Source organism: Cibotium barometz, chromosome 28 (assembly GCF_041138505.1).
Source record: "Cibotium barometz isolate CiBa-2024 chromosome 28, ASM4113850v1, whole genome shotgun sequence".
Taxonomy (NCBI): domain Eukaryota; kingdom Viridiplantae; phylum Streptophyta; class Polypodiopsida; order Cyatheales; family Cibotiaceae; genus Cibotium; species Cibotium barometz.
The window spans coordinates 37,383,172-37,403,265 of NC_141073.1; the positions used below are offsets into that span (position 1 = coordinate 37,383,172).

At 48.1% G+C, this 20,094-nt stretch overlaps 1 protein-coding gene across 1 annotated transcript; it reads right to left on the reverse strand.

The window, feature by feature from the left end:
• Positions 1-1,951: 1,951 nt before the first annotated feature.
• LOC147622801 (agmatine coumaroyltransferase-2-like) lies at positions 1,952-20,035 on the reverse strand. The gene is made up of 2 exons (XM_086822446.1): positions 19,409-20,035; positions 1,952-3,180 (listed from the first exon to the last, which is right to left on the reverse strand). The coding sequence occupies exons 1-2, from the start codon at positions 19,802-19,804 to the stop codon at positions 2,278-2,280; spliced, it is 1,299 nt and encodes a 432-aa protein (XP_086678572.1). The 5' UTR covers positions 19,805-20,035; the 3' UTR covers positions 1,952-2,277.
• Between the last annotated feature and the right edge of the window lie 59 nt (positions 20,036-20,094).

Genomic DNA, 20,094 nt, shown 5'->3' on the forward strand with positions numbered 1-20,094 from the left:
TTGAACTTATTAGAAAAATACTCTTCCCCACCATCCAATCTTAGGCATTTTATTTGCATATCTTTTTTCTTCTCAGCCAGGTCACTTTTCTTCTTCATGTAATAAATTCACACTGCCCTAGTGTGATCTCATAAATGAATATAACATAATACCTACACCCTGCAATTGTTGTAGTCTTAGTTGGTCCCTATACATCCAAATGTGTAACATCCAATAACCTTGCACTGACATATTTGTCATGTGGGAAAGCATGTTTGACTTATTTTACCAATCTAACATGCTTCACATACTTATGCATACCATCAACCTTAAACTTCGACAAACCTACAACAATGTTTTGGACCTACATAGACTTCAACCATTGTATATTCATATGACCAATGTCCTTGTTCCATATGTCAATATCTAATGACACATATCCTATGGACAAACAAGGCTACTTTCACCTCATACATGTTAACATTCAAAGTAAACATCCTACCATTTCTATTACCCTTTGCAACCAAACAACATTGATTTTTAAACTCTTCCACAAAACACCCTTGAAGATTGAACCTCAATTGCAGATCCTCTCAATCATTTATCCAATAGAAACCAAGTTCTTTGTAATATTTAGAACATAAAGTATATTTTCTAAGTACTTAATTTTGTTATCCTACCACATAAATAGTGGCACTTTACCAACATGTGTAATGGAATGTGAAGTATCATCACTCGTTTCCACATAACTTGGTTTTTCAATTTCCTGTATGTCTCACCTTGCAAGGCTGTGATCAAACACATCATGTTGTTATCTTGCAAAGCCTCACGAGAGAGTGACATGTCCTAGTGTGCATCTTCATGATCCCTCTCTGACGCACTATCCAACCCCAACATGGAGGACTCAACAAAGTTATTCTGGCCTAATGCATCAATCATCCTTCTGTGAAGATGACTCAACAACCTCATCACGATAACCCAATACATCATCATTTTCGAATACATTGTTTGTGGGTGATGCATGATCATGTGGCCCAACATTCTCAGCACAAGAGCGACCATGAGAGATGACTCGCCAGTCCTGGGGGAACCCTCGCTAAGAGCGAGCCTTAGGCCGTGTCACCTAAGAGTTGTGTGCACATCTCCTACAATAGGTCGATATCCATAGCAAAGTGTCCCTACTTGTGACAAACTTGACATTGGTTAGGCCTACGTTGCTTCGTCAGACCGTTAGGTCTCAAAAGCAACAGAAAGTCCTGAATAAGCTCACTGTCGAGAGCAAGCACCATGACCCTAGGAGCAACGTCTACCAACACTGCAAGTTACCCAATCACAGGCCTAGAGACGGGATGGATGTGACCGGAAGATGCTGGCAATGAGGGTCGTTTTGGTGTCTTTTTCTCAGATTCTGTAAAATTAATGGTTCGCCCGCCTATGATGCTAATCTGAGCAAAAAAAGCCCGAACACCAGGAACAAGATTCCGACGCTGAGGCTAAACGGGAAAAGAAGGGGAAGGCCAGGCAGCAGGCGGAGGTAGGGCAACAAGTAGGAAGAAGAGGCGGGCAAGGCGCAACAGAGAGGGTAATGGCAAGCAGGACAAGGGGGGTTGCAGGCAGGCAACAAAGGGGGAAGCCACGGCGCACAGAGGAGGGGGGGCGGGCAGCAAAGGAGTGGAGGAGACGGGCAGAAGACAGCGCAGCAGGGCGCACGAAGGAGGGAAAGGAAAGGGCGCAGCCTCAGCAGCCGGGGAAGCTCACGACCAGCATCTGCTTTAACTCGCTTGTCACTGTTTTTGAATATTTCTAAACACCGGTCACCCTCTTCACGGGGATAAAGTTGAGAAAAAAAAATTCTGATCTCATGGCACTCATCTAGATCCAATGGCTAGGTTCACATTTATATGTACAAAGATAAAGCAATCAATGATCCCATAACAATGGATTGAAGTTGTGAACAGACTGCTAAAACCCATGAGTAAAGCATCATACCTTTCCATTCTCCATATAAGCATTATTCCTTTCCAATCTCAATGTAAGCACATCTCCAATTGGAGAACATTCTTTACATATCCAATCACCACGCATGGGTCTCTAGAAAAGAAAAATTATGCCATTCACCCAACCAGAAATCAAACCCTTCCCAATAAAGGAATGAGCATTGATATCTTTATTTTTTACAGGGATTAACTGTCTGCATAATGCGTTTCTGAAAGCTATTGCTGATCAGAAAATCTCAGCTTGAAAGGATATTCTTACACAGATCAACTATCCAAGTTAAAGCATATAGATTCGCGCAGATCAACTATCCAAGTTAAAGCATATAGATTCGAGCTTTTCCATGTCGGGGGCAAAGAGACCCAGAACAACATCGACGCTACCATCTTTCTTGTGAGTGGGGGCAAGAATCACAAGGCCTTCAAAGGGAATGAAGGGGTTTCCAGCAAACACGGGGGTGCCCCACCCAAAGTCTAGATTGTATAAAGGCAGCGTCACCCAGCTAGTCACACTCAAATTCGGCGTCAACACTGTCCTATTGGTTCTAGCTATTTGCACAGGATTCTTCTGCTGGAGTTCGATGAAGTCCAGGGCAGAGCGAACATAATCACTGCTTACATTTTTTATGGCATCATGCACAAGGGTGGCAGCAAACGAGAGAGGTTTATCTAATAAACCCTTGATTGTGGTATGGGGGCATGTATGGCACATCACATTACCAAAATACCCTTTAGGGAGTGGAGGATTGAGCCGTTTTCTTGCGTTCACGGCCACAAGAGCCCTTGTTTCTCCCTCTTCATTTTCTAGTCCCCGAGCTCTTGTGATGCACTTCCATAAATGTGCCAGCAGGCTCTCAAAAGTCGTGTAGACTACACCTTCTGCAGCACCCTTCACAGCTTCTGCCTTGATCTTCTTGAGTAGCTCAGCACTGAAATGCAGCTTCTTTATAGCCAAATCTGGGTATTCTGTGGTTATTGATCCATCTGGCTTTGGAGGTGGCTTCTTGTATTCGATGTGATCAAATACAGGCTGTGGAGGATCCCTTGCCATTAAGGCAGAGCGATCATGCAAGGGAGAGAATGGTATTGGCAGCCCTCGCACAGTCAGGGCCCAAGCATCCATGAATTCACTTGCAGCTTCTCCATCTGCCACCTGGTGATGCCGTGCTACACCCAAGGTCATTCCCCCGCATGTAAATCTTGTCAACTGCAAAAGGCAAAATAAATGTGAATCTCCTCTACTGCAAAAGACCAAACTACCAGACATTCTCAATGATATCACGCATAAAAAAGAACAATACAGATAAAGGCATTTTGCTCCCAAAATGGCCATATTGCTGACCTATACAAGCATAAACAACTCTACAACAAAACACAACTTCTTGTACCAACTGTGTACAGGCTGAAAAAATCATGTCAACAGGGACTCAACAACTCAAACCTCTCTTATGAGGCTCCTCCCAATAGCAAGGAAATAGGATGCTTGCTGCTCCGGGTGTGCTTGAAGCTGAAAAGACTGAGTGCTACAATGAAGACTGGGATCACGTTTTATAGATGTGCTTTTCTAGCTGATTTCCCCACACTGTCTTGGACTGATGCCTTTCAAATTAACTTTGTGGGATTCAAAGACTATTTGCACTTTAATTTTGAGAATGTCAGCAGCCATGACATGGCAACGTACCAGAAAGACTATTAGTTAATAGGGCTAGCCGAATTACTAAAGATATCACAGTCGAATGAAACAGATCACAGAGAGGATCGTTTTCTAATCCAATTCTGCTTGATTCTGACGAGTGTGGACCCAAAAAACAACACAAAATGCACAAACAAGAATAAAAGAAAAAGAGGAAAGCAAGGCCAAAATTATTATGACGTGCACTAGTAGATGGAGACGTTTTTGTAACATCTAGATGAGTTGATCACAAGAGTTCTCGGTAAAATGTTTTATTATGAGTGCTTATGCAAGAGGGATATCATGTGGTTTGTACTTCATCCGGAGGTGCTAGACCAATGACACATACTGCATTATGAGGTGCTTGGTCTGAAGGTGTTTTTTAGCATGAAAAGACAAAGGGTGTAATGTTAGCTTCAAAACATGACCCAGATCTTCATTAAAATTCTCAAGGTACAAGTCAGAGCTACCTTCAGTTTGTCAATTCTTTTGTACAATACACATTTGGAAGTTGTACAACTGTTCAAGGGGCCTCAGGACTCTTCAAGCATTATAAGCCCCAAGTGTGGCTCCTCCCCCTTTCTCCCTCGATGTAGTCTCCCTCCAAGAGTGGCCAGCCAAGGAGAAAGCTCCCCTCTTTGTTTCATGTTTTTTGATTTTGTATAAGGGTTTCTCAATTTCTTGACCTCCTTTGAGGGTTGCAGTCTGTGTAGAGAAGATGCCTTTTTCCAACTAATAGGACCTTTTCTTGAGAAAAAAAAGATCTACAACCGAGGACAACTGCAGTCTTAGAGAGGGAGAGTATACTGCACCTTCACAATACAATCAGAATTAGTACAGCCCATGGCCATGATTAGGCAGCCTCCAAGGAAAGAGCCGGAAAGGGCATGTTACGTACCTAGTGCTAATCCTCGAGATTAGTAGCCTAATCCGGAAGGGTTAGGGGAGCCCTACAATTAGGAGAACGCAAGCTAATACAGGTGGCTAGGGTTATTATTAATAAATCCATGTGTACTAGCAATTTATAGCAAGATGGTTATTTATAGCAGCAGTGGGCACTATATAAGTGAAACATAGATTACTGTTGTCATAACCTCACTATTGTTAGAGTTCGACCAAGACTCCAGCCACGCAAAAGTGGCAGAGCATAGATTGGCATGCCGAAGGCCTCTATGGGGTAGACTGGCATGGATCTGTGGGAGTCAGATCTTAGCGGTGGCTCGAAGCATAGAACCTGTAGTTGGGAGGTAAGCTAGCCTGCACCCCTCTTAGGGGATTTGTACTAATCACTTATGTTTTGTGTTTACGAGATCCATGGGGTTGGAACACTTGGTATCAGAGTGATCTACGTGCGGAAGGTATCGCGACGCACGAAAGGAGGTCTCAGTAAGCTTTTCTGTTTCGCTATCCATGGATTCACAAGAACCAAGTATTCTCTACACTTTTGTGCTAAGGTTGATTTGATGCATACTTGTTGAAGGTATATCTCTCTACGCTATGCGTAAGTTTTCATCTCAAGAATTTTTAGGGTTCTGCTGACATGTTTGGTTGTGGAGTGGGGGAAGATGTGAGAATCGCATGTTTAGATGTCCAAAGAATCCATACGAAGCCCTAATTTCTCTCGGGTTTAACTCCCATATGGGTTGTGTTTTTTGCTTAGCTATCTATCCTTGACACGTACTATCTACATGGGCCAAGGGGCTGAGTTTAGTGTCCTGAAACTGTGGTTACAACCTGCACACAATGGTTATGTGTGCAGCAGACTGGTATGATGTGAAAAACATGACATGCCAGCTTCCTACAGGGCAGCAATAGGGCAGATGATGCACGGTAGAGAGTCAGAGAGTTTGAGACCACGGCGGCCAGCAAAGAGAGCGGTCAAATCAGGTGTGCACATGTACATGGGCACGTGGACTGCAGAGAGCTGTTAGAACAGGTCGCCAAGGAGAGGAAAGTACGAGTTGCTAAGTTTGATGCAGTTTCTAAAACTGAAAGCATGTGTGCTGTTTTTTTACAAAAACCTTCTAAATAGAGCATGTACATGTGCACGTGGACTGCAGAGCTGTTAGAACATGCCTCCAGGGAGAGGAAAGCACGAGTTCCTAAGTTTGATGCGATTTCTAAAACCGAAAGCATGAGTGCTGTTTTTTTTAGAAAAAACCTTCTAAATAGAGCAACTTTTGCCATTTTTGGGGTTCTAGAAGGGAGACGCCTGTTTTTTTAAAAGAGAAAAGTAATACGAGCTTCTTCTTTTTTTTTTCAAGCTAGAGGTTGACTCCTTTGTTCAAGCATGGAACAAACATGCTGGGAGGCAGATTTCGCAACCCTCCTTTTGTACACGGAATAGGGGTAAGTTTTTCCTCACCACTATTTTCATATTTTCACGCGTAAAGTGTGTTTGTTCCTCCTCCTTTTTAGTGATTCCCAGATTCAGCACGTATTTTATTATGACATAGCAGTAGAAAGACCCCTTTTGAGAATAAGATAGGCACTTGGGTTCATCAATTTTGGATACGACTGGAGCACTTGTTTACTATGGCAACTTCTTTCACCTCTCAGGCATCTGTGTGAGAGAAGGAACAAACACACAAGGGGAAAGCAAGCATTGGTAGACATTATGTTTTTATAGCATAGGCCAATGGGGTTTGCTTCTAGAGAATATAGTGTGTTTCCCTGCCCCACCGGCTTCCTACCCCATCGCGCAAGGCGTTAATCCTTCGCCGTTGTACTTTGTGGGGTCATGGTTTGGGGAGTGACTTGATCCAAGTAGAGTTCGTTTTTTGGAGTGGAACAGTTTAAGTCTTCCTTGATGATTCCTTCCAGAAACCTCTGGGCTGTTTTCCCTCGTCACGGGGTTCTATGGGCTATACACACCCACGACGGGCAGCCATAGGTGGAAGGACAGTTGTTTGAGCATGTAGCTAAAAGTCGATTTCTTGATAGCTTCTTGATTTGTATGCACTCGTAATGCCTTAGCTAAACAACTTGGACCAGAATTCTCCTTGGTTACCTGGACTCATGGTAGACCAATCTCAAGGAGTAGATCAGACCATTGCAGGGGCGATCTGAGGGAGGGGACCCTGCAGGATGCTAACACGACAACAGCACACAAAAATGCAGGCAACAGTATGGGCAGCAAGGCCAAGACCAATGTTTGGGAAAGGGTAACCTTAGCTTATCCTTCAGCCGGTTGAAAATCCAAAAATGGCCAATTGAGAGCTGCTTCAAAAAGAATGAGCTGGTACAAAAATAACGTAAATTTTTTACAAGTAATTTTCCGGCTTGATGAGTAATGAAGAGGAAACGTGTATGTTTACTAAGAAAATGTTAGTGGGTGGACACTGTGGACAATGGGCAGACAGCTATCGGGTTGGGCAGGCAGATCTGTGTACTCACCAATATGGAAGGCCAACAGCAGCTGAAGAGCCTAAAGCAGCTGAACAGCCCACAGCAGCTGAATGGCAAACACTGAAAAGTCATGAGGGCTGTGGGCTGTAAATAGGCTCGTCAAACCCTAATTGAGAATCAATTAATCAATCATGAAGCCTCCTACAAGAGTTCTAGTAGCCAGAGTGGGCCTATGCATGGGTTGAAGGCAGGATCGGGCAGAAGATAGCAATGTTTGGTGAACGCAGGACATCCTAGGACAAAGGATCCCTTTTTTGATGGGCCTCGAGCATATTGTGAGCCCTAGTCCAAGAGACGAGTCACCACACACCATCTAGGTTAATAGGGTTACGTCCAGTCGCACCTGTGGCACAAGTCTATGTAACCCTCTTTGCAAGATGTAATGTTTGTACACGTCAAACAAAACACTTATTAGACCCATGGTCAAGTGTCTGGGAAGGCTAGGTAAGGTGTAAAGTCCTTGTCCAAGTCCCGGGCAAATGTGTCATGCCATGTGTGAAAACCATTAAGTTTAATGATGACTAACAATGATTAAAAGTGGGGCCATGGTGCTGTGACCAACCCATGGGCACCCGGCTGAAGGGACCAAGAAGGGCCATGAAGGTGTGTGCCCATTGTCACATGCACACCCAATTGGTGTACATGTGGCATGGCATTCATGGCATTCTTAGCATTAAGTGAGCATTAAGCATGGCATTCAAACATTAAGCAAGCATTGTGGGCAGCCGACTGGGCTACATACAGTCGTGGGTTTTTTACTACAGCCGACAAGGCCTATTCAGCACCCGCCCAGGGAATCCAGTGCAGCCGACTGGTATTATTCAGTCATGGGATTTCTCTAGCAGCCGACTGTTCATCAAAGGTAGTCGTGGAGATATTCTGCAGGCCAACAGCCCTAGGCACAGCCCGATCGGCAGTAAATTCACAGATAAAAGCTGTTAGAAGTCATCTCCTGTCTTTATCAGACACCAGGGCCTCTGTTCTGGGTGTGCCCGCCCTGTATAGGTGTTTTCTCATTTTTCCTCACTCCCCGTATTTTTTCCCTATTTTTCCCATGGTGTGGGAGGCAGTTTTCTGCACCCCGGCTGATCCAGATGGTGGCTGACTGCTGGTCGGATGATCTGGTTGCTGGCCGACTTCCCTGTGTGGTCCCCAACCTCTCCTGCATACTGGCCGACTATGCGCAGCTGGCCGACTGCTGGAGGGCTGGTCGTGGACATGTAGGCCAAGTCGGCTGTTTTTTGCACAGGCCGACTGCATGTATGGGGCCATATAAAATGGCCCCATGGCCCCCACATCATTGTATCCACTTTTCAGATTCGGGATCTTGTGTATAGAGGAGAGTTACATGCCTATCTCTCTCCTTCTCTTGTGCTGTCTATTTTCTGCACTCTACTTGCTCTTGTGGTCTCACATTTGGTTATCATCTCCGCTGCGTATTTTGACATGGTATCAGAGCCCTAGGCTCTTGAAAGATCTTGGGAGTTTTCTGAGCAAGAGGGGGATTGTTGCGTTGCTGATTGGTGAACTGTTAGGGACTGTTCGGGAAGAGAAGTAGCAAGAGGAAGGCGGGCTAAGTTGCTGGACAGCCACTTGCAGGTTTAAAGTTTTTTTTCCCCACCCACCCACCCTTTTCAATTACATCCCCGCGATGGCAGATTTGTTAAAGCTGGCTGAGAAGCATGTGAAGATCCCATCTCTCCCCACGTTCCCAGTGGACTGTTAGTTGGACGAGAACAATTACGGCATCTGGAAGGTTATGATGGAGTCTGTGCTGGAGTCATATAACCTTGCTGATTTCATCGTTATCGGGGTTCCACGGCCAGAAGTAGAGGAAGGGGAGTTACTGTCAAACGAAGAAGGACCGTGAGGCACAGACACAGATGTGGGATCGTGTCAACGCCAAGGTCCGGTCATTTATCTTCCTCAACTGCACACCGCAAGTAATCAATCACGTTAAGCATATGACGCTGGCCAGAGACATATGGCAGCACTTGGCTACTCTTTATAACAAGGTATCACCCATGAAGAGGATTTCCTTGGAAGTGCAGATGCGGGTTATGAACCCTGCAAAGTCCTCAACGATCCCGGAGCACATTAACAAGCTGCAGGCCCTTCAACAGGAAGTCCTCCAGGCTGGGAAGGAGATATAATCAGAAGATATGGCCATTACTTTGCTGTCCCACTTGCCTGCTCAGTATTCCGCTTTCTACTCCTCTTTGATTACTAGTGGCAGACTGTCACGTGCATCCCGCACTTGGATGCCACGTGGACATTCTGTACAGAAGGTGCAGGACCTGGGATGGTGAACTGGTCCCATGTGAGCCCAGTCCGGGACGAGTCAGCCAGGGATCCATCTCAGTCGTCCGAGGTCAGGTGTGCATTGTCCTGCACATGAGTCCAAGGTCAGGTGTGCATTGTCCTGCACATGAAGCAGTGCCAGTCCGCGCTGTGAGTCTCCCTCTGGAATGATGTCAGATGTGCTGAGTATCTGGTTTGCAACTGGATGCCAGGCCTCTGTAGGCATGTAGTTTGCATGTAGAGATGGGGCCAGCCCATAGGGCTACCCCAGTGTAGGTATTTGCATGTGCATACTTAGATGGGCATGGAGGAGGTGTAGAACCACCCCCAAGGGGCCAGGAGGGCCCAAGACTTTGCCCACCAGCCAAGGCAAGGGCTGGAGGGGCAGTCGGCCAGCTCCAGAGCCTCTGGACAGGCAGCCGACAGAGGGTAAAAGCCCTAGACAGTAGGCAGCCAGGTGTAGGGGCAGTCCCCACACCTATGCGCAGCCTGCCCAGCAGCCAGGAGGCTGTCCCAGAGTCAGGCGCAGGCTGGACAGCCATCAGACAAGTGTGAAAACACTTTATTAAAGTGTGACCACAATTATTACAAGACTCAGTCGTGGGCTGTCCTGAAGCCAGCCGACTGGATGCAAGAGGGGGTATAAATACCCCAGCCCATAATCCCATTAATCATCTCACAATTCACCAAGAGCCTCAAGCATTCAAGGGCCAGGACAGCCAAGGGTTTGCTAAAGCTAAGGGGTGAAGGACTGAAGGTCAAGGGCAGGTTTTCCAGCCAAGAAAAGGTCAAGTACTTTGTATTTGTTTCAGATTTACATCATTCTAATAAAGCAAATACACCATCCGTGGTGGGGGCCCTACAGAGGGTAATTGGGACCCAATACTGTGTCCTTCTCCATCTCCCCCTTCTCTCTCTATTTTTCTGCACATCGTCTTTCAGTTGTGCGTTAATTCCGTCGCGAAAAGAGTGCTGTTTTCTGAGTTTTGAAGTACCGATCCTTCTCCGAAGCTTCCGCATATTACAGTGGTATCAGAGCCTACTTCAAGGACGAAGATTCAGCAAAGAAAACCAGAAAATTTTTCGCTCGTGTAGTTGGTTTTTAGACACCGGTGGACTACCCCTTTCGGAGTGACTCCTGTCCCTCGAAGGACGGTTGGTTTTTAGCCTCCGGAAGCCTCCGGAAGTCTCCCACACAGATAGTGGATGGTCAGATTGCGTTCCGGAAAGGAACTGCATATTCCCGCTATGGCGAGCTTTGGCGACGAGAGAGAACCAAAACCATGGGACCAGAGTGCACCAGGCAGCCCAGCTAGGGCACCCGGCTTGAGTGTACAAGACATGTTCCAGCAGATGATGCGAGCAATCGCAGACCAGACAACCAAGTTGGACGAGCAGAAGGCGCGGATTTTGGCTCTGGAGGAGCGTTCTCGCTCTCCAGCGTCGCGTTTTCCATCTCCTCCTCCCTCTCCTTCCGTAGCCCAGATACCAGATCCTCGTCACAGGGACCCTCTCGAGGGGTCACAGCCGCAGTCAAGCTCCTTGCTTGAGAGGCAGATACGGGCATTGGAGATTCGACAACGAGAAGACGAAGCCATGCGACGAGTGGAACACGAGCATTACCTCCGAGCTTTGGACGCCAGATTGACACCGGCGGCGCCCTCGAATCATTTTCCCGAGAAAATGAACTTCAGTAAGTATAATGGTAAACTCGATCCCACTACTCTGTATTCATGGTTACATCAATTTGAAGCTTACTTTGCCGCAGTTAGGAAATCAGATATTGACAAAGTGATCTTAGCCAGTTGGTATTTGGAAGGTGAGGCCATTCCTTGGTGGACTCAGTGGGCTCACGCCCACACCAGATCAGGTATGGCAACTTATGGGTGGGACGAGTTCGTCCGTGACCTTAAGCAGCGGTTTTTACCGCCCCACTACCTTGAGCGACTCGAAGACGAGTTCAGGGGAGCGCGTCAGAACGCGCAACCAGTCCTTCAGTTTGCCAATAGAATTTCGACCTTGTGTCTACAATTAGGCTTATCTGATGCGGACAAGAAAGGGCAGTTTTTGTATGGCCTGGACACGCACATCCAATGGGAGGTGCGTATGTTTAGACCAGCCACCTTTGAGAACGCACTCTCGCTTGCGCAGAGTGCAGAAATGAAACACAATGGTGGCAAGCCCAAGACTTCCCAGCCGGCTTCTCCCAAGGCTAACACCTCGGGGGGCAAAAGCCAGAACCAGACGGGATCTTCCCCAGGACAGAGCCCGGGAGCCTCTGGCTCCAAGAACTCGAACAATGCGTCCAAGCTTACTCCAGACCAGAAAGCGGAGGCAGGCAAGACAGGTGGCAAGTTGAGTGCTGAGGAGCTTGCTCAGTACAGGAAGGAGGGTAGATGTTACTGTTGTCACACAAAAGGACATACTTCTCGGGATTGTCCGAAGAAGCCTCCAAAGCCCGCCGCCGCCTCCACAGCTTCCGTGGTGAGCACAGCTCCCACACAGACCCCAGCGGCTACCCCTAGTTCTTCAACCCCCGGTGCTTCAGTTGGAGCAATTATTAGCCGGGAGCTCGAAGATAAGCAGAAGGGCGCCCATGACCAGGAGTATGAACGCAACGAATTGCTCAAGTCCTTTGGCTACATAGGTGGCCAGAGAGTCGTTGTCTTGTTTGACAGCGGCAGTACGGAGGATGTGATCACGGAAGAGGCCGCTAGGCGTGCCCGTTTCGAGCTGACTCCGGTGGACAAACAAGTTGAGGGATTTAGCACAGGTATGACAACGAGCGTCAAGTATGAAGCTCTAGGTGCTAAGTTAGTCATTCAGGGCATAGAGTTTGTGCGTGACTTTATGGTTGCCCCTCTTGTAGGAGCAGACATAATTTTGGGTATCCAGTGGTTTCACAAGTTCCTTCCTGATGTCAAGTGGGACAAGCACACGTTCCAGATTGATCGGAATGTGTCAAACACCCCTGTGACCATTAAGTGTGAGCCAGGTATTCCAAACTTTCCGCTCATAAGCCACTTGCAGGCTAAGCGAGCAGTCAGGAAAGGCGCACAATGTGCGATGATTTACGTCCAGACAGCCCAGACGGTGGCCAGTGCTTCCGAGAAGTACTCGGTTCTCCATGAAAAGTTCCAGAAGATTTTTCTTCGGGACAGTCTCCCTCCCCAGCTTCCCCCGTCCAGACCGGAGGATCACAAGATTGATCTCCTCCCAGGCTCGGAACCCCCGAGCAAGTTTCCGTATCGCCTTTCTAAGGCAATGGAATCGGAGTTGGACCGCCAACTCCAAGAATTGTTGCAAGCTGGCTTCATCCGCCCCAGCGTGTCGCCGTTTGCAGCACCGATCTTATTTGTCAAGAAGAAAGATGGGTCTTCTCGGTTGTGTGTCGATTATCGTGCACTCAACAAGCTGACGATCAAGAGCAGATTCCCGATGCCTCGAATTGACTATATTCTCGAGAGGCTGAATGGAGCTAAGGTATTCTCTAAATTGGATTTAAAGAGTGGGTACCACCAGGTTCGGATTGTTGAGGGGGACATCCCCAAGACAGCTTTCCGTACAGAACAGGCCCACTATGAATTTGTGGTCATGCCATTTGGTTTGACGAACGCCCCAGCTACATTTAACCGCATGATGATGCGTATTTTCCGGGAGTTGATTGGAGTGTGTGTGTTCATATTTCTGGACGACATACTCATATTTTCAGCTACAGTTGAGCAGCATGACATTGATGTGGAGAAAGTCCTTAAGTTGCTGGAAAGCAACGAGCTCTATGTCAATGAAAAGAAGTCAGAATTTTATCTGTTCCAGGTGCATTACTTGGGATATATAATCAGTGCCGAAGGCATTCGACTTGATCCGGCTAAAGTGGCCGAGATTGTTCACTGGGAAGTACCTCAGACTGCTTATGACATTAGATCATTTGTGGGTATATGCCAGGCATATTCCACCCACATTGACAAGTTTTCTGATCTCTCGGCAGACCTCACCGATCTGCTAAAGGGAGTGAAAACAAGGAGGCAAAAGATTCGAATGACTCCACGAGCGTTGGAGGCATTCCAGAACCTCAAGGTGGCTTTGTCAGAAGCGCCTTGTTTAGCCCTTGCCTCGTGGGACGAACCATTTCAGGTGATCACCGATGCGAGTAACATCGCAATTGGAGGTGTATTGCAATAGAATGGTCATCCAGTAGCTTACATGTCTCGTAAGTTACTGCCCGCCGAAAAGAATTACTCAGTCTACGATCGTGAACTCCTAGCAGTCATTCAGGCCTTGAAACATTGGAAACATTTCTTGTATGGCCGTGACTTCGAGGTTCGCACTGACCATCAGGCATTGCGCTGGATTCAGACGATGCCAAGTGCACAGTGGAGTGATCGACAGCACCGCTGGAGTCAGATATTCCAGCAGTTCGGTGGTATGATTGAGTACCTTCCAGGAAAGGCCAATCCAGTGGCCGATGCTTTGAGCAGGAAGGGACAAGTATCTGCGATTCAGACCACTAGACTGGACCTTGTTGGTACAGGACTAGAAGACATGAAGCACACGTACGCGGATTCCGAGGAATTCGGTACACAGTGGGAACAGGCATTGGATGCCACAGGACCATGCCATTTTCTGATACGCGATGGTTGGCTTTACTACAAAGGCCGACTGTGTGTCATGAAATCATTCCGGGCAGCTCTTCTCCATGATGCCCATGACGCCATTACAGGTGGTCATAGGGGCATGAATTCGACTCTGGAGAAGTTAGAACGGCAATACTATTGGCCAAAGATGAGGCGTGATGTGTTTACTTATGTACAACGCTGTGACATTTGTCAAAAGGTGAAAGCTCCTCGTGGAAAGAAGATAGGGTTGTTACAGCCTTTGCCAATTCCTGAGGGTCCTTTCCAAGACATTTCGATGGACTTTGTCACAAATCTGCCTCCCAGTCCGAGTAAGCGTAATACACAGTGTTTGACTATTGTTGACAGGTTCAGCAAATTTGTGATGCTTATTCCTTGCAGGGCCAATGTGACCGCCGAGGATGTTGCCCAGCTATTCATTTGGCATTGGTACCCAATTGGTGGGATTCCTAGGACCATAGTGTCAGACCGAGATGCCAAGTTTACCAGTCATTTTTGGAGGGCATTGTTTGATAATTTTGGTACTAAGTTGAATTTTTCCAGTGCATTCCACCCACAGACAGATGGCCAGACAGAGATATACAACCAGTTGGCCTTTGATGTGCTGAAGTGTTATGTCCACGATCAGCAAGGTAAGTGGGAATCGTTTTTGCCTTTAGTTCAAGCTGTTCTGAATGACTCTTTTTCTTCAGCTATTGGCAGGACTCCATATGAGGCAGCGTTTGGAAGGCCTTTCCAGTCGTTGTTAACCAGGACGTCGTCTTCAGTACCGGAGGCGAACAGAGTGACGGAGTCTTACCAGGAGATCCTAGAGTCCGTTAAAGACAGATTGGCTAAAGCGCAAGAGGCCTACACTCGACAGGCCAATAAAGACCGAAGGGACATGAAGTTTTCGGAAGGAGATTGGGTATATCTTCGGATTATGAAGCAAAGATTGAAGTAGGTGGGCAAGCGATGCCCAAAGTTGTCTTTCAGGAGCTTCGGACCATTCCCCATCCGGAAAAAGATTAATGAGGTGTCTATGCAGTTAAAGCTACCTCCGAGTTGGACTATGCACGATGTATTTCATGTCAGTTGGTTAAAGCCATATGCAGGTCCACCCCCTTCAGAGGTCAAAGACGAAGCGGAACCAGACATCATTGATGAAGCAGAAGTAATGGTTCCAGAACAGATCCTTCTGCACCGTTTCAAGCATGGCTCAGGCCGAAGACTACGACAGTTCCTCACGAAGTTTCAGGACCGAGGAACTCATGAAGCGGTATGGCTCGACAAGGAATTTTTCGAAGACTATCCGGCTTTATTGACGGATTATTTGGAGGCTATGCAGCTTCCGTCAAGTTAAGCAGAAGGGGATGTCACGTGCATCCCGCACTTGGATGCCACGTGGACATTCTGTACAGAAGGTGCAGGACCTGGGATGGTGAACTGGTCCCATGTGAGCCCAGTCCGGGACGAGTCAGCCAGGGATCCATCTCAGTCGTCCGAGGTCAGGTGTGCATTGTCCTGCACATGAGTCCAAGGTCAGGTGTGCATTGTCCTGCACATGAAGCAGTGCCAGTCCGCGCTGTGAGTCTCCCTCTGGAATGATGTCAGATGTGCTGAGTATCTGGTTTGCAACTGGATGCCAGGCCTCTGTAGGCATGTAGTTTGCATGTAGAGATGGGGCCAGCCCATAGGGCTACCCCAGTGTAGGTATTTGCATGTGCATACTTAGATGGGCATGGGGGAGGTGTAGAACCACCCCCAAGGGGCCAGGAGGGCCCAAGACTTTGCCCACCAGCCAAGGCAAGGGCTGGAGGGGCAGTCGGCCAGCTCCAGAGCCTCTGGACAGGCAGCCGACAGAGGGTAAAAGCCCTAGACAGTAGGCAGCCAGGTGTAGGGGCAGTCCCCACACCTATGCGCAGCCTGCCCAGCAGCCAGGAGGCTGTCCCAGAGTCAGGCGCAGGCTGGACAGCCATCAGACAAGTGTGAAAACACTTTATTAAAGTGTGACCACAATTATTACAAGACTCAGTCGTGGGCTGTCCTGAAGCCAGCCGACTGGATGCAAGAGGGGGTATAAATACCCCAGCCCATAATCCCATTAATCATCTCACAATTCACCAAGAGCCTCAAGCATTCAAGGGCCAGGACAGCCAAGGGTTTGCTAAAGCTAAGGGGTGAAGGACTGAAGGTCAAGGGCAGGTTTTCCAGCCAAGAAAAGGTCAAGTACTTTGTATTTGTTTCAGATTTACATCATTCTAATAAAGCAAATACACCATCCGTGGTGGGGGCCCTACAGAGGGTAATTGGGACCCAATACTGTGTCCTTCTCCATCTCCCCCTTCTCTCTCTATTTTTCTGCACATCGTCTTTCAGTTGTGCGTTAATTCCGTCGCGAAAAGAGTGCTGTTTTCTGAGTTTTGAAGTACCGATCCTTCTCCGAAGCTTCCGCATATTACACAGACTCAGCACCATTACCTGGGAGGAGCTTGTGCCCATGGTCTTGGACCAGGAGGAACGTTTCACGAACCCTCCTCACAGCGGAGGTTCGGAGGCCTTAACTGGCCAACGGCCGAAAGGCCGGAATAACAACAAGGACAAAGGGAAGGCTTCACCGGAGAAGTCTTCTGAGAAGAAGCCTGACACAGAACGAGAAAAACTGAAGGCCGAGCGGTCCTGCAATGATTGTGGCAAGAAAGGCCACTATTGGAGGAAGTGTCCTAAGCGGACTGGGAAGAGTGCTGATTCTTCAGCCTCAGCTGCAAAGACTCCTGCATTTGTGCACTTAGAGATGATGGACTCCGATGCTTCATCGTCTTCGAGCGAGGCGGCAATTGGCTTCACCGCGAAGGATACCCGGGAATGGATTCTTGACAGTGGTGCTTCGAGGCACATGACTCTGTCCCGTGACTTCTTTTTGGATCTGAAACGACAGTCAGGTCACATTTTCATTGGCGACAACTCCACCATTCCGATACACAGTGAGGGCCGGATGGAGATTATTTCCGACGGCAAGGGGGGCAAGCATGCCTCCCGTGTTCTTTACGTCCCTGCTCTTGGTTTTCATCTTCTATCAGTGCATGAAGTATGCAAGACTGGCTTTCGGGTGGAATTTGAGGAGCATTCAGTTGCTCTATGGGACCGTGAGACTGGCCAGGTTGTTTGGGAAGGCGGTGTGGAGAATGGTATCTACAAGCTCTCTGCACTCTCCTCATTGACAGATTCTCAGGTTGGAGATCTGTGGCACTTTCGTTTTGGCCACTTAAATGTGGATGCACTGTGGCGAGCTTTCCGGGACCAGATGGTGGTTGGCTTGCCAGATGTTGGCAGCAGGCAAGGACATTGCAGTTCTTGCATACGTGGTAAGCAGCACAGGGAATCCTTTCCGAAGCAGGCTTCCAGGCGGGCTTCAAAACCATTGGAGTTGATTCACACTGTCTTGTGTGGACCTCAACAGACACCATCATTGGGAGGATCTCTCTATTTTATGCTGCTTGTTGATGACTGTACCAGATTCACATGGGTCTACTTTCTCTCACAGAAGGACCAAGCTTTTGCACAGTTCAAGGATTGGCACATGATAGTGGAAAAAGAGTCTGGATTGCAGGTAAAGACTCTCAGGGCTGACAAATGGGGTGAATTCTCCTCGAATGTATTTCTCAGATTTTGTGCAGATCATGGCATCAAGAGGGAACTGGCCAATACAGGATCGCCTTCAAAGAATGGAGTTGTAGAACGCAAAAACAGGACCGTGGTGAAGATGGCGAGGACCGTGTTGGAGCATTGTGATCTTCCTCGTCCACTTTGGGGAGAGGCTGTGGCAACGGCTGTCCATACCCTCAACCGGTCTCCGACGACTTCAGTACCTAATATGACTCCGTTTGAGGCATACTTTGATAGGAAACCTGATGTCTCGCACTTCCGTGTTTTTGGGAGGGATGTGTATGTACATATTCCGAAGAAGCAGAGGGGGAAGCTTGACTCCAAATCCCGCAAGCTTATATTTGTGGGGTATAATTCTCTTTCCAAGGGATACAGATTGTATGATCCAGAGAGGAATGAGATTGTTGTCAGCCGGGATGTGGTCTTTGATGAGCATGTTCTAGTATCCATTGTCGAGGAGCCGCCACTTCTTGGAGATCTAGAAGAGTCTGATGATGATTCTCAGACTATTGCTCCAGTTGATCAACCTCAGTCTGTATAGAAGGTTGAGCCCGTAGCTGGAGTAGAGCCCCCGCAACGGCAAGCGGCTCCACGATCCGTTCGAGTACCCAGGTGGCTTCGGGAGTCAGGTGTCATGGAGCTACCCTGCTAGGCGAGATTGGGTTTCCGCAGAAGGAGCCCACAGTCATCCAGTGTGATAACCAGAGTTGTATAGCTATTGCTCGGAACCCGGTCTTCCATGCCCGGACCAAGCACATAGAGATACAGTATCACTTTGTACGTGAGAAGATCTTGGCTGGTGACATCTTGCTACTTTATTGTTCAACGGAGGACAATGCGGCGGACCTCTTCACGAAGTCTCTACCTCAGGCTACGCTCAGGCGGCACTCCAGCTCCCTAGGGTTGATTTCACAGCCAGGAGCTGAGAGGGGGTGTTAGAAGTCATCTCATGTCTCTAACAAACACCAAGGCCTCTGTTGTGGGTGTGCCCGCCCTGTATAGGTGTTCTCTCATTTTTCCTCACTCCCCGTATTTTTTTCCCATTTTTCCCTATTTTTCCCATGGTGTGGGAGGCAGTTTTCTGCACCCCAGCTGATCCAGATGGTGACCAACTGCTGGTCGGATGATCTGGTTGCTGGCCGACTTCCCTATGTGGTCCCCGACCTCTCCTGCATATTGACCGACTATGCGCAGCTAGCCGACTGCTGGAGTGGGCTGGTCGTGGACATGTAGGCCAAGTCGGCTGTTTTTTGCACAGCATGTATGGGGCCATATAAAATGGCCCCATGGCCCCACATCATTGTATCCAGTTTTCAGCAGCACAACAAGATTTCCGACGCTATTAGAGGTGTGCATCATGGGTGATTCACCACAGTAGGACATGCTGGACAATAGTAATGTTTGCTGCAGAAGACAGTAAGGCACTGGCTGCAATTTTTGGTTCTGTATACCATAGAGGTTATTTCTTACCTTTTTGACTCTTTCATCCACAGGACTGGATTAAGAGAGTTGGTGACCCATTTAAGTTCGTGCAATCCAGGAAATCAAGATTAAGCAGACTGTCAAGTCTGTTAAGTCTATGATCTCTTAGTTGGAATTTTCAAGCAAGGAACAAGGCGTGAGTGCTGCATGTAACTAGGTTCTAAGATGCTACATAATACAGCCTTTGCTTTGAAACTCCATGAAGCACACCTTCAGAGTGAGTTCATTGAAAGGGCTAGTAATATTGATTTTCACAGTGCAGAATATAAACACTCAATAAAAGTAACAAGTACCTGGATGAGCAATAGCTCTGGGACTCCTCTGTTGATGGGGATGAGGTCCAGGAGGAGGTGGGAAGGGTTGAAGGGCCACATATCATGTAGGGGTCCATGTGCCTGGGCTTCAATGAGGACAGCACCAGCATCGTTGAGCTCGATGGCCGGGCGCCCGGACTGATCCTTGGCAAGGCGGCCCGCCCACTCCCTGTACTCGCAAAGGATCTTGGAAAGGCCCGCTTCGAGAAGGGCGGTGGGCGGGGCGGGAGCCTGGAAGGCGTAAAGAACCTCTACATGAACGCGGGGAACCACCAGATCGGAGCTGCTGAGGGGCACTAGGACAGGAGGTCCATCGGCGGCAGGGGCAGGGGCTTCGGGCATCACTAGGCGTGTCGAGACGCGCTCGATCTTCATGGTTGGGTGCGGGCGGAAAAGCAAAGCGAGAGGGCAAAGGGGTGGGCGGAAAAGCAGAATACATGTCGTGAATATGTAGGTTTATCTGTGCAGGAGTTTGGTGGGGGAGCTTACCTACTCCTGCGTGTCGGCCACACTTCTGACTTGCCAACCGACGAACCATTTTGGTGCCGGGTCGGGCCTTTCTACCCACTACAACGCGGCCACGACCACGACACCCGACCCATCCTCATTCCTCAACTTTGAAAAATCACACATTTATTTTTAACCTTTGAAATTCTAGAAACCCC